This window comes from Dipteris shenzhenensis, chromosome 14 (assembly GCF_047967505.1).
Source record: "Dipteris shenzhenensis isolate YYH24624 ecotype China chromosome 14, Dip_SZ_1.0, whole genome shotgun sequence".
NCBI classification, from domain to species: domain Eukaryota; kingdom Viridiplantae; phylum Streptophyta; class Polypodiopsida; order Gleicheniales; family Dipteridaceae; genus Dipteris; species Dipteris shenzhenensis.
In genome coordinates, this window is record NC_141609.1 from 37426919 (window position 1) to 37442343 (window position 15425).

General features: G+C 43.3%; 1 protein-coding gene across 1 annotated transcript in view; it reads right to left on the reverse strand.

Annotated features, from left to right (window-relative positions):
- LOC147894576 (transducin family protein / WD-40 repeat family protein) overlaps positions 1-15425 on the reverse strand; it is a 163490-nt gene that overhangs the window by 104185 nt on the left and 43880 nt on the right. Inside the window, exons 6-7 of the mRNA XM_087385339.1 lie at positions 10957-11185; positions 10381-10545 (exon numbers count right to left, since the gene is read on the reverse strand). Of these exons, the coding sequence (XP_087241465.1) occupies positions 10381-10545; positions 10957-11185 (394 nt within the window). The remainder of the gene's footprint in view (positions 1-10380; positions 10546-10956; positions 11186-15425) is intronic.

A 15425-nucleotide genomic window follows, 5' to 3' on the forward strand; every position in this document is an offset into this window, starting at 1 on the left:
AGTGAAAGTGCCAAGAGAGCGCTGAATTTTGTATGCTACCTCATTGTTGAGGGTGTTTATCACTTGGTACAGGTATTGATCAAGGGGCTTTTGCCCAGATTGTGCTTGAGAGCACTTTGGTCACTGTGTAGAGACTTCAGATGCCTTTTATCCCCTTGACATAAGGGTGATTTGTTGGGATTTGTCCCGTGCTTTGCTGCAGGTTTGTGACAGGCTGAGGTGTTTGGAGCATTTTTCAGTGGTCAGTATAGTGTATGCCAGGTGGTTGATGCATGTTTAATCAGTGCAATACCTCATCTGAGGTGGGAGAAGTGATCAGGACATCAGTGTTTTGTGTTTCGTCAGATGATGATGCACTTGTAAAGCACTTGTGGAACAGCTGCAGCATTCTGTAGTTACTGTTTTATGCCTATTTGAGCACGGTACAGTGTGTCAGAAGGTACAGTGACTGGAGGGAAAATTTTCTGTTTTGCTGCAGGTTTTTAAAACAGCACTATTGTGAGTGCTCCTGGCTCTTGATAGAGCAGGTTTTCTGAGAAATCAGAATTTTATTTAGTCATTTTTTGACTTACAAGAAGTCAGGCACTTTCCTTGTCTGATATGGCATCAGGGGGAAGTGAATCCTCAATGCTGAACATAAAGAAATTGGAAGGGGCACACAACATATGCATTATGGGCAGCACAGTGTTTGAATGTACTTCTGTTGAAGAAGATTTCTAAGCCCATAAGGTTGAAGGGTGTCCAGCCATCTGGGATGGCAGATGATGAGTGGGAGGAGCTTGATTTGTCCGCAAGGGCGTCTATCATGCTTACTCTCACTGATTCTCTTGTGTTCAATGTTCAGGCAGAAAAGACCTCTTATGGCCTATGGCAGAGGTTAGAAGAGTTGTATGCCCAAAAGAGCTCAGCCAGTAAGGTTTATTGGCTGAAAAAGCTCGCTGACCTTCGCATGAAGGAAGGTACAGCTATGACCTCACATTTGAGTGAGTTCAATGCCATCTTTACACAGCTTATCGCACAGGGATTGAACCTTGATGAGGAGTTCAAGGCTGCTTTCTTGTTGTGTACCCTCCCTGAGAGTTGGGACACTTTCAAGACCACCCTGTCAAATTCAAATGTCACTCTTATGTATGCTGATGTGGAGAGCTCTCTCCTTATGGAGGAGATAAGCAGGAAGAACAATATGGGCAGCAAGTCTTCCAATGCTTTGCAGGTGCAGGAAAGAGGTAGGACTCAGCAGAAGGGGAGATCTGCTGGCAAGTCCAAATCCCGCAGTCAGTCCCGTGGCAAAAAGGATATTGAATGCTTTTACTGTAGCAAGAAGGGACACGTGAAGTCTAAGTGCTTCAAGTTTATACGGGATCAGAAAGCCAAGAAGGCTAAGACAAAGGATGCAGGCAGTGGAAGCAAAGGCAAAGGCAAGGCCAAGGCAGATGACTTGGATGCAGTCAATGTTGCAGCAGAGGATAGTGATGGAGATAGACATGATGTTTTATGCTCTTCTGCTGTGATTGCACATACCTTGGTTGTTGATGGCCATGACATGCACACCTGGCTCTTGGATTCAGGTGCTTCTTTTCATGTTACACCTCATAGGGAGTGCTTTACTTCCTATACAGGTACTCATGGAGTTGTTCATCTTGGGAACAACTATGCATGTCAGATTGCAGGGATTGGCAGTGTACAGATTGTATTCCCTGACGGACGCATTTTCATGCTTGATGGTGTTCGCCATGTGTCGCAAATCAAGAAAAATCTGATTAGCACTGGCTTATTGGATGACAGTGGTTACCACACCACATTTGGGGATTCCAAATTGGTGATTACTGATGGCCAGGTTGTAGTGGCTGAGGGTTATAAGAGTGATACCTTGTACCCTCTTTATGTTTCCACTGTAGGTAATCATGTTGTTGCCATAACCGAGCTGCCGAAGGTTTCATTGTGGCATAGCCGGTTGGGACACATGTCCGTTAAAGGAATGCAAGAACTGTCACGTTTGGGTTATCTGCCGTCTCTTTCATTTTCAGATTTGCCTACTTGTGATCATTGCATTTTTGGAAAGCATTATATGACTCCTCATAAGAGGAGAACTCCCCAAAAAGAGCACCGCTTGATCTAGTGCACACTGATTTGTGTGAGATGCCACAGCTATCACTAGGGGGTGCAAAGTATTTCATTACTTTTATTGATGATGCCACACGCAAAGTGTGGGTCTATCTCTTGAAGCATAAGAGCGATGCCTTAGATGCTTTCAAGAAGTTTGTCGCTCAGGTTGAGAATTGGACAGGATGCAGGCTGAAATGCCTCAGATCCGATAATGGGGGTGAGTATGTGTCACATGCTTTTGTACAGTTATGCGAAGCTAAGGGCATTAAACAGGAACTCACAGCCCCTCATAATCCACCTCAAAATGGTGTGAGTGAGCGGATGAATCGAACTATTCAGGAGAAAGTTCGATGTATGTTGTCTTATGCTGCATTGCCCCATGGCTTTTGGGCAAAAGCCGTGCAAACAGCAGTTCACCTAATTAACAGGTTGCCGAACAAGGCTTTGGAGCTGAAAGTGCCAGAGGAGGTGTGGTCTGGCAAGCCACCTTCATACAAGCACTTACGTGTGTTTGGCTGCGAGTGCTTTGCTCATGTACGCAAAGAACTGCGCACCAAACTGGAGCCAAAGTCTTTCAGATGCATCTTCATGGGTTACGGTGACGAAGGTGAAATGGGGTACAGGTTATGGGATCCTGTCAAACGGAAGATTATACGCAGCAATGACGTCATCTTTAAAGAGGATAGTGTACACAAAGAACCCGTGCAACCTGTGGAATACAGGAGGGTTGTTTATGATGATGTCGGACAGCAAAGAATGCCCATTAATATGCAGCAGCAGGCTGTTGTAAATAACCCTGTTCAAGAGGGTATACAGGCTGAAAATCAGCCAGACAATTTTGCCAATGATGCACCACTGGATATGCCAGCAAATGGCGCTGTAGGACAACCAAATATGGTGGTACAACCACCCGTCATGCATGACGAACAGGCTAGACAGCAGCCTAATACGGAGTATTTTGTTAGGAGGAGCAACCGTGTACAACGGCCTCCTGACAGGTTTGTTCCAGGAGCCAATAATGTGGCTGATTTTATCATGCTGACAGATTGTGGTGAGCCTTCCAGCTTCAGGGAAGCTATGGGAAGAACAGAGAAAAGGAAGTGGGAGAAAGCCATGCAATCAGAACTGGACTCCCTACTTCAAAATGATACATGGGACTTGGTGCAGCTACCTGCAGGCAGAAAGGTTTTGCCATGCAAGTGGGTTTACAAAGTCAAAGTGGATTCAAATGCTTTACCGAGGTATAAGGCCAGATTGGTTGCCAAGGGATTTAAGCAGAAGAAGGGCATTGACTTTGATGAGATCTTTTCCCCTGTAGTCAAGATGACTACTTTGAGAGCAATGTTAGCTCTTGTTGCTCATGAGGACATGGATTTATGTCAGATGGATGTGAAGACTGCTTTTCTTCACGGAGATCTCCATGATGAGATCTACATGAGTCAGCCAGAGGGATATGCTGTTAAAGGAAAAGAGAAGCTTGTGTGTAAGCTCAAAAGGAGCTTGTATGGACTCAAGCAGGCACCAAGGGAATGGTACAAGAAGTTTGATGCCTTCATGCAGTCCCAAGGGAATCATAGGTGTGAGATCGATCACTGCTTGTACACCAAACGGGCAAAGGATGGCAGTTTGATGCTACTCATTCTATATGTGGATGGCATGCTGATTGCCAGCAAATCTCAGCAGGAGATTAGTGCTTTGAAGATGCAACTGCAAAGTCTTTTGACATGAAAGACTTGGGTGATGCAAACCATATACTTGGTATGCGGATTATTCGTGACAGGTCCAAGGGACTTTTGTTTCTGTCACAGAAGGAGTACATTGGCAAAGTACTGCAGAGGTTTAAAATGGAGGGGGGGGGGTCTATTAGTACCCCGTTGCCTCCACATTTAAAACTCAGCAGTGAGCCCCAGATCAAATGATGATAAGGCTGAGATGGCCAAGGTTCCGTATGCATCTGCAGTTGGTTCTTTGATGTATGCCATGGTTGCCACTCGTCCGGATATTGCATTTGCGGTGGGAGTCATCAGCAGGTATATGGCAAATCCAGGCAAGCGGCACTGGGAAGCAGTGAAAGGTGTCTTGAGGTATCTCAAGGGTACCAAAGACTTGTGCATATGCTATGGTAGGCAGGATGCATTGGTGCATGGTTTTACAGATTCAGACTATGCAGGAAATGCAGATAATTGGAAGTCTACTACCGGTTATGTTTTCACATTTGCAGGAGGTGCTATATCATGGGTGTCTCGTTTGCAAAAATGCATTGCACTGTCAACCACAAAAGCTGAATATATTGCAGCCACTGAGGCTTGCAAGGAAGCAATATGGCTTACTCGGCTGGTGGGAGATTTGGGCATTACAGGAGATATACCAGTTTTGCATTGTGATAGTCAGAGTGCTATCATGTTGGCAAAGAATCCCGTCTTTCATCAGAAGACCAAGCACATAGATGTGAAATATCATTTTATCAGGGAGGTACTGGAGGACAAGCAGCTTGAGCTTGTGAAGGTGCACACTGATGATAATCCTGCAGATTTGCTCACTAAGAGCTTGCCTACAGAGCGGTTTGCACATTGTCGCCGCATCATGGGATTAGGATGAGACCATTCTTATTTTATGGTCTTGTATACGATAACTGTATATTGCTGTAATTTTTATTCTTTTCTCCCCTTTAGGCACATTGGCCTTTAGGTGGGAGGTTGTTGGGGTAAAGGCACATTGCCACCCTTTAAATGTTACGACCGCTATGACTGTCCTAAGACAGTCATAGGGTGAATACCTAATCCTAATAAAACCTTTGAGTTTGTGGTGTGGCTCAATGCATTCTTTACACACCCACACTCCCTAGTGTCTACCGTCTCCTACTGTTCCACTCCCCACAGTCATAGGGTGAATACCTAATCCTAATAAAACCTTTGAGTTTGTGGTGTGGCTCAATGCATTCTTTACACACCCACACTCCCTAGTGTCTACCATCTCCTACTGTTCCACTCCCCTTTTTTTCCCTCACACCGTTGACCCTTCCAAAAGTGTCCATTCATCCCACCATCCATAGATCTAAAGTATAAGGAAAGGAAATACATCACAGATCGTGACAGCCTTGGTTAGTCCCCCAAAAATGATTGTAATAACTCAATGTGTTTTTGTGTGCCTTGTTTCATAAAAAGCTCTACTGTTTCCCTACACTCAGTTAGGAGACAAGGAAGATGCTTTGGTTGTAATTTGATGGTTTTCCCATTTCAGGCCTGACCGAGTCTCTGGATGTTTGCGCATTTTCCTAGACCTATGATATGGGCATGAGCCTCTGATCATGTTGAACCTTAAGCCATGAGAGTGCTTAGTTCAACCTTTGAATTATGCTCAGACTTTAGCCTCTGAGATTGCATGGGATGTACAATCAAGGTCGGACTATCATGTTTGTCTTGGGAAGATGAGTTTGACTGGGATCCTGGTCCTTAGCTCTGAGATTGCATGGGATGTACAATCAAGGTCGGACTATCATGTTTGTCTTGGGAAGATGAGTTTGACTGGGATCCTGGTCCTTAGCTTGCATTTGGATCGACAATCTCTTGCTAGATGCACTCACCCTCACTCCAAAGTAGGCTTTGTTGGATATCAGAGTCCTAGTGTGACTAGAGTTCCACAGTGAGTGTTCTCACTTGTGTGGGTGTGAAGTGTCCTAGAGCCCATTTGTCTTTTCGGAGGTTGCAGGGTCACTTGAAGTTCCAAGTCTTAGATTAGAATTGATATCAGTGTGACATCACATGTGAGCTCCTATGACCTCACCCGTTATTTAGAAGATAGGACCTAGCCCAGCCTATAAATGAGGCAGCTTGTTCTTGGCTCAAATCAATCTATCATATCCATGCTTTGCCTCTTTATTCGTGTGCAATCGTGTGAGAGATTGTTCCTCTCCTCTTACCGTGATTGCTAACAATATAATGTTGAAGTCTACATAACCACGCTATAATTGAGGCATGACAATCATCGATAATGAAATATTAAGGATTACTCATGCCAACTAATGCCCATTCGCCTAGGTGGATACGCCACCCCAAATGGGTACAAGCTGGCTCAAGACATAATCGGAGTGGCACCTCACCTTTAAGAGGTGTAGTGGGACCTTGAGTGGCAGTGGCCAGCTCAATCAACCACTACTCCTCTTGTGACACAAAGGAGACCATTCGGCATTGCCTCGAGATGCCATGCATTGCCACGGTCTCCCTAGGGATAGTTGTTTGTCTTTCGAGTCAGATGAGACGAGCTCGCACCTACCATTGTTCCTCTTGTGACACAAAGGAGAGCATCCCACATTGCCTAGATATGCCATGCATTGCCGCGGTCTCACTAGGGATAGTTGTTTTTCTTTCGAGTCAGAGCAGATCTTTGAATTCAAGGGGGTAGGAAACTCACTAAACTTCCTAATCTAGGATGCCTTGGTGATCAAGTCCAAGGTTACCTCAACATAGAGCCTCTCATCAGTAGGAATATAAAAGGAAGAACTAGAAAATAGAAAACTAGAAGTAAAATAAGAACAAGATTGAAAGACAGACAAAGAGTTACCTTGTAGATGAGTGTAGACAAGACACAAGCTAGATAGATAGATTACAATGATGTGACCCATGAATATATGGGCCAAAGTACAAGACATAAAGCAAGAGTGCTTATGGGATAATTGTAGAGGTGTCACATGGCACACACTCAAGACACAAAGACTAGACTAGACTTAGACAAATGTAGACTAGGGAAATAGTACACTTAGTGTGCACTTATCTCCAACACCCTCCTTAAGTGGACACTAGGAGTAAGACAGAAAGACAAGACTAGAAGACAGACATAAAGATTGATAGGCTGAGAGACAAGATAGAAGACATGACAGACAAAGATCCTGAGACACCCCTCCTCAAGTGATATCCTCATATGGGTCCACAAGGGTAGGGACAGGTTGGATCTAAAACAAAACACAGTCAGATTGATAGACAAATAGACAGACAGACAAGACTAGATAGACAGAAGACTGACTGTAGACAAACAGAAAGACCAAGACACTAGAACCCCTTGACCTACATCATCGGTGGTCAAAGTGGTAGACAAGAAATAGAAGTAATCAGAAAGCCCACTTCTCATCATATGAGGAAGGAACAGCAAGATCTGTTGATGGAGATGTTGCAGCAACATGGGCTGAGGTAGATGCAGGGGCTGATGTAGAGGGTTTGGAGTAGCAGTCCCTCTCCCGGTGATTATCACGGCCACAAATGGTGCATGGATGAGCCTTGAAACAGTCCTTCTCCATGTGATTAGTTTTGCCACAATGGGTGCAAGGCTTTCTTACCTTAGAACTTCCTTTCTTTGCTAAAAATGCAGTGTCAATTACCTTTCGTTGTTGAGTTCTTTCTTCCTCTTGGAGAGCATTGATGATACCTTCAAGAGAAGGATTATTGTGATACTTGAAGGTAGTGACAAGAGTAGCATAGGTGTCAGGTAAGCTTTTGAGAAGCACAGCAATAGCAATATCTTCGAAGATGGGAGACTTTACTGATGCAAGCTGAACCATAAGACTGCGAAGATAATTGACATGAGAGGCTATAGTAGCTCCTTTCTGCATATGTAGATCAAAGAATGAGATCATAAGTGCAACCTTAGAGTTTTTAGATCGGGGTCCAAAAAGGGTATCCAAAGTGATCCATGCTTGAGGAGCTGACTGTATGTCGGAGATGTGATGAATGTAATCATCTCCAAGGCCGAGCAAGATGATAGCATAGGCTTTGTCGTTCTTGGCAGTGACAACTTGCTCAACGTTGGGATCTTCAGGAGCAGCACGGTGAACAATGTCCCAAAGACCTTCTTTCATAAGATGGCACTTAATTTTGATTTGCCAAGTATGAAAGTTGGACCCATTAAATTTGTCAATAGACATGAGAGAATGAGTAGAAGAGGCCATGTGGGAAGGTCTTACCTCTCACTAAGATGCAAGGGCAGTGTCTATTCCCTTACAATATTGCAGAAATAAATGAAAGGAGAGATCCAAGAAGCCGGTTCTCTCACCACTTTGTCAAGGCCATAGCATGTGATAGCCCATCGAAGCAGGAGGAACCAGCAAAAAAGGGACTACTCAGCAAACTGAAAGAGGCAATGCACACTACCTTAATCCCAGGCAGAGGCAGAGGCGCAAAAAGGGGCGCGGTCCAGGAGGTGCAGGCAACGCGAGCTCCAAAGCAATGCTGTAGGGAAGACGTGGGCAGCTCTCAGGCGATCTCCGTGCAGTCACGAACAGATGGCGCAGATCACGAACAACAGCTGGAGAGGTGCGGCTTGTGCAGGTACAGATTCCGTAGAGTCGTACGGACTGTACAGACAGTCTTGGCTATACGTACGTTGATGTAGGTGCAGGAGCGACAGCAGGAGCGGGAGCTACAACAGGGCCAAGAGCTGATGGGCGCAGATCTGGAGCGGAACTGCACAGCAATGGCGCGCAGATCTGGCAGAGATGGTGCGCAGCAAATCTGGCAGCACAATGGCGTGCTGTGGTGGCGCTGATCTGGCAAAGAGATGGCGGGGCAGAAAGAGGCAGGCAGATCTGCAACGGCAACCTGAACAGGAACGGCAGTAGTGTGGAGAAGACGGGCAGAAGATGGAGATGGGGACCAACTGAGCGGAGCAAAAAATCTGAGAAGAGACACCTATGGCTACAGCAGACTGAGGGGAGAGAAGAGGGATCTACATGGCTCTGATACCAAGTAGGAATATAAAAGGAAGAACTAGAAAATAGAAAACTAGAAGTAAAATAAGAACAAGATTGAAAGACAGACAAAGAGTTACCTTGAAGATGAGTGTAGACAAGACACAAGCTAGATAGATAGATTACAATGATGTGACCCATGAATATATGGGCCAAAGTACAAGACATAAAGCAAGAGTGCTTATGGGATAATTGTAGAGGTGCCACATGGCACACACTCAAGACACAAAGACTAGACTAGACTTAGACAAATGTAGACTAGGGAAATAGTACACTTAGTGAGCACTTATCTCCAACATCATCCCCATGAGAATTAAATTTGGGAGACCATAGCATCGCTACCTTGAATATCTGGGTTGCCTGCAACAATCCAGGGTAGATGGCCAACAAACTCAAGCTGTGGCCTCAACATTATCTACACCTTGCAATCTATCTTGGAGCAAGGTCAAAGGGTTCTTGCAAGTATTTGAGCATCATAAACCCTTCATGAGACCTGGCCTCCAGGCAATTTCTACCTTTCGCAAATAGAGTGATTTGTTGCAAACCAGCTCCCTATGGAAGCTCATAGGTTCTTACAGGCAGTAACCCGAGAATCTCAAGAAGCACCCGCAGAGGCTGGTCCACACAGCAGTGTGGACAGCGTATGGGACAAAACACACAAGAGAGAGTGTCACCACGACTCACAAAACACAGCTCAGAGAAATGACCTTTCAGAAATCCTTTGGGGGTTTGGACTAGTCTTTCAAATTACAATCATGGAGAGTTTGATGTCTTCATAAGTACTATACCTTCTATCATTTATGGAGACCTCCAAACACATCTTCAGGAGTAGTAATTCATACAGCCTTGCTTCACAATAGAATATTCAAATCTAGCAGCTGACTCTATATACCTAGATGAATCCAAGAACATTCCCAAACTCATCCTCTAAAAACACAACAAAGTGCAGTTTCAATCTCACAATAGTCACTCATAAGATTGAAAACCATAAACTCCATCACGCATAGCAGGGACTAGCTACTATGACATCCCCACTAACGTCATCAACGCCCAACAGTGGGTGTAGACCATAGTATAAAAGTATGCTCTCACACATACAAATCCACACACCCACACATACTTGAGCATCCATTTATACAAAGTCTTCGTACTGAGTTTCTGTCGGCACTCCGGAGGTGAAGGGCAAACTCAGCCATGACGAAGGCTAGCACTAAACGAGAAGGCTAATCAAAAAGTAGTCCAAATCTCTTCATTCAAGCTACAACTGCCTGTGAAGTCTAAACGATTTCATTTTAGTCTCTCCCAAACGAGCATCTAAATCTAAATCTAGCTGATAGGGCAACGCACCATTTAAGATAGAAAGAATTATCGCAATACCAAAGAAGATAGTAGCTGACTCTAGCTCAAAGAAGTGCCAAAAACTCCAAAACAGAAATATATTACAGATTTCCTCAATCTTCACATTTTACAGAGTATTTATCCAATAACTGTAAACATATATGAAACATCAAAACCATAAAGGAAGAGCAATCAAGTACCTGGAAATCTCTGGAAATAAATTCAAACAGGATTTTGTCCTTTCCATCCCCGCTTAGCTTAAAAAGACCCATCAAAACATTTTTTCGCTGCAAAGCGAGGTACAAGAGCGCACAATTATTGGGATTTTTCCCCTCTAAATACTGTGCTCTCGCCAACTTCTCCATCTGTAATAAGAGTTTCCAAACTGAGAATTCTAAAGAAAAACATTGTTCCACAAAAGCAGAGTTTTGCAGTAGAATAGATGTTTCATTCTTTTAAGACACACAGCAAGTTCCTTTCACAAATTCACCATTGCATAAGTTTGTGTTCAAGAAACAGGAGAACGTGTAGAAAGGATAGAGTGCACAGTCAGGAAATCCTGCAAAGCATGGCCTGGAGAAAATACGTTTATTTGATGCTCCTAGTATTCACAAAATGTAAGCCCTCTATAACCCATGTTCTGTAAAAGGAGGCCCCAAATTGTTATCTGAGGAATACTGATGAGGCTTCCTGTCAGGCTTAGAACACCAAATCTCATGAAAGGAAAAAAAACTTAATAGAGGATTTATGAATTTGCTGGCCAATATAGCACATACTTGTATTCGTAGTTGAGCAGTATCTGTTAACCAAAAGCCAACTCCTAATGCTCGCATAGCAGGCCATGATAACTGATCAAACAAGCACACATGCAACAACGTCTCTTTACAATCTGATTGAAGAGCCCAGGCCATTGCCTGTGTATCCACAACTAAATCCTGCACATCTGCATTCTTCCCAGTCCTTCTATACTGTGTGTAATATGACAAGTGTACAAACAACCAGAACCTGAGAGGGATGACAAACCATAAACGCAAAAGCATGAGATTCTCAATAAAAGGACAAGAACGAGAACGTAGAACGATTCAAAGATTTATAAATATTCTTAAATGTATGTGATAAGCAAGTAAATAACGTTTTAATAACCTTAAACACAGATACAATCGAACTAACAAACGACACAGAAACATGGCAAACTATATTAACAATTGAAGCCAATTAGTTCTCCTACACAGAAACATGGCAAATGAGATTCTTGCGATTCTCAATGGTTAGAAATAGGCTGGCCGGATCTCTTCTCTAGGAGTGAGAACACTCTGTAAGTTCAGTCCTCTCAGCCAATGTTAATGCAGTCGCTCTGTCTCCCCAACCCCACCCTCGCTGCTAAGCCCACCTCCTGCTTTGCAACAAAAAACTTCTTGAGCTTGAGCTTCACCTCACTCGGAGGCTGCTGTTGTCACTTGTTCCCCCCTTCTCTCAACCTCTTCAATTCTTATGCTTCTTTCCTTTGAAAGGGATTAATTATTAGATAATTAAAAAAGCTTCTGTTTATACTAACTTCCCAAGCTCTCAACCATTGTAATGACTTCATCCACACTTGGGGCTCTCATGGTAGAAGTTCCTAACCATGGAATGCCATTACGCAAGGGATCTCACTATTTATGCTTCCAATTTAGTGTGTCAATCTATTGTGGTATTCAAGCTTCATCCAATATTCTATCGGATGATGGTCATGGAATACGAGGATCTGGCAACCAAGGTCTGGACACTATACCTGCACCCCATTAGTGACTGTGGTCTCCAGAATGTGTTCACAACTGCTGAAACTCTAATTGACATGCGACTCTCAATTCTCCGTCAGAAACTCAGCAACATAGGTGCTCCAAAATCAGGAAAGGAGTGAAGAATACAGCAGCAATTCAACAGAAAGGGATTTCGAAAAGTGAGTGAAGAGACGGACAGACAACTTGCTGCACACTAGGGCCCAGAAATAAGGGCTGGAGCCCCCCCCCCCCAACCAAAGGTTTTTATTTCAAAAAGACAATCGTTTGATACAAGGACAGCTTGTGAGAGAGCAAAAGAAGTGACTACTTCTGAAATCATACAAAGAGCTTGAAGGCTGCTGAATATATATAGACTTAGGAACCAGCCCATGCTTTTAGGCTTTTCCAAAAAGCTGGCTCATGCTTTTTAGCCAAAGTAGGCTGGCTTTACTGGAAAGAAAGGGGGCTTTCCCCCAAAAATTGGCCGGTCCAATCGTTGTAGCTGCTTTTCCACCTGTGTGCCCTTCTGTAAAGCTGGTCGCCCATTTAAAAGTGCTTTTCCCCTTAATCATAGGAGAATTTACCATTCTCTAGTCCCCTGTGACAGATAAAACAACACCAACACACTTGCCCATTAATTTGTTACCAATGCATGCATTCTAGTGCTTTGGACTAATCCTAAGGGCTTCCCCATCATGCACATAAATAAAAACAAATAATAAAATGGAAACTTTCTCTAGTTGACCAAAGTCAACTCTCTTTGATTGGAGTCAAAATAAAGTACTTCTCTTTATTTCTTAGGATAATTACAATTCCGTGACAACTGCTGCAAGCGTCAAAGAATTAAAGGATCCTTCCTCCAAACCTCAAATTTTGAATATGCTTTGCATATCTGCTTAATACCATAGGGCTGGTGTTTCCCGCCTAAGCTGTCAGGCTTTTTCAGGTCAAGCGAGGAGTTGAGTACAAGTGATCTGATCCACCCTTTTATATGTTTTGAGTGCTTTCTTTTGGGTAGTAAACAGATTTTTTTGAAAAAAAGTCGAGTAGTATCTCTCCTTTCCACATTAAGCATGCCTTTCCAAAGAAAGATGGCTGGAATTTCAATCTTTCTACTTGATATATTTTATGATTGTGAATCTTATTCATTGCATTCAGTCAGGGATTTAACAATTCAACCCAAGACCTATCTCAATACTGAGGGACAGCGTAGCTATATTGGAAGAGCTTTGAACGAAGGGGGGCGGGGTGTGTGTGTGTGTGTGTGTGTGTCTGTGTAAAAGTGTGTGTGTGGGGAAGGGGGGGGGAGGGGGAGAACCTTAACTTCCATCATATGGATGGTCTTACTGGTCTTCATAGGATCGTTTTTACTCAAGTGGCCACACTGTGCATACATCGGAAACAGAATCGTTCTTTGCATACCTTAAGCCAATTTTGCAAAATCAGTTCTTTTCTTCAAATGTGTATTGTTCAAATTATCTTTCCTAAAAGTAAAGAAAAAATTTCCTTTTTTCTTAAAACCTCCATTTTTCTTCTCTAACAGGGGATTAGAGATTTATTGTCAACCCTCTCCCCCCTCCCTCGTCATCCTCTTAAATAAGGTAACTGATTTCTCTATGGCTATCTCAAAACATGAACTCGTGGAAGAAGAAAGTCAAAACTTGTGGCCTTAAAAATGGCTCCCTTGGAAAAGCAATAGGAAGGATTGAGTTTCCCATATATCCAGTCCACTGAAACTTGATGTAAGGAAGAGAAAAAATTCCTGGCATTGTCAAAAATCAAGAACTGTAATTTATGTGTGATAAGCACAATCTCAAGTAATTTGCTCCTTCGATCAAATATGACCATAATTTGTTTCTTCTCTCTTTACATTGAAAGGAGCCCAAAATATTATACGTTCACAGGTGCAAAATTGCCCAATCATACAAATTTCAGGACATTTGCAAAACAAAGATGGAAGAGAAAAAGAGCACATGCATGCGCACACATGCACGTTGTTATAAGAACTAAAAAATCGTTATGCTCTAGTGTGTGTTGTGGTTTTTTCTGTATAAGATATATGGATATATGTTAAGGTAGGAGGAAGCAATGTATTCCTCTCGGTTTTCTTCACACACTATCATCAACACTACAGAATCAAATTGGGACAAAAGGATGTGCAATTCAAGTAAGTCTGATTCTTATGTTTGATGCCCGATGTGGACAAATACTTTGCATGAAACAGCCAAAAAAGCAATACATATGAACTTCACTTTTGCTTGATGGATCAGCATGTTGATGACGTTTCTCAATATACTCTGAAATGCGTGTAAGGGGGGGACAGTCACATGTGCCAATAATGCATCATATACAGTGAGAGGCATTGGGCAAGTTGCTCTTACTTCTGATTCTGGTGGTCTAGTCTGTGACACACTAACTACTAACTACCAGCAGATCAGCGGAGAAGCACCGAATTTGTTCCACCCAGCCTTTCTTGCTGAAAACGTGAGAGCTAGCTGAGAATTCAAATTCAAAACATACGTGAGAGCTCATTCTCATCTCTCTCTAGCTTCAACAAGCCCCATCTCCCTAGATGGATCTAGATGCCACATGTCATCATTATAGGGCCTTACTAATGCAACATTTCACCCCTCTCTTGGGATGCTTTAGTTTCCTTTGCCCCTAGGCACATTTATGGCATTAGACCCTTAGCCTTAGATCCACCTAGTCTGGTGCTATTAACCCTCACCTAGGACCTTGACATTAATTCCCTCCCGATCATTTACATAAAGTGCAAACAAATATATTACAAGCATAGATTCTTTAAGGGAAATGTCGACTAAGTCTTCCGAGGTCATGCTACCTCGGCTAGAGCGTAACATTCCTTCCCTCTTCAGACATCAGCATCCTCGATGATAAAGTCTGGGAACACTCTCCGCAACTGGTACAGGGATTCCCAGGTAGCTTCGGATAGAGGCTGACCATGCCATGCAACCAACACCGTGGGTATCTTCCGATTTCGTATTTGCATTGTTCCTCGGTCCAGGATTCTTGTTGGTTTGCGCCTCGCATTATCCTCTATCTCCTGAAACAAAACCACACCTTCAATTAGTGAGTCACTTGTATGTAAAAATTTCTTTAAGCGCGAAACATGAAAAACCGGGTGCACCGTGCACCTAACACCCCTGTGGCAATTCTAATGTATAGGCTACCTCGCCTATTCTCCTTAGAATTAAACACGGCCCACAGTATCGAGGTGATAACTTAGCACACTCTCCTGAAGTTAACGACTTCGAGTGCGAAGGAACTCTGAGAAAAACTTTTTCTCCTTCCTTAAATACTCTTATAGACCAGTTTTCATCCGCATACACCTTGGCTCTATCCATAGCTTGGCAGATATTAGCTCTTGCAAGTGCTAGCATCTCCCGCATCTGAACCACAAAGTTCGCGGCACTAGGCACTTTCTGAGGTACTCCAACTATAGTTGGATTTGCTGGTCTATAACC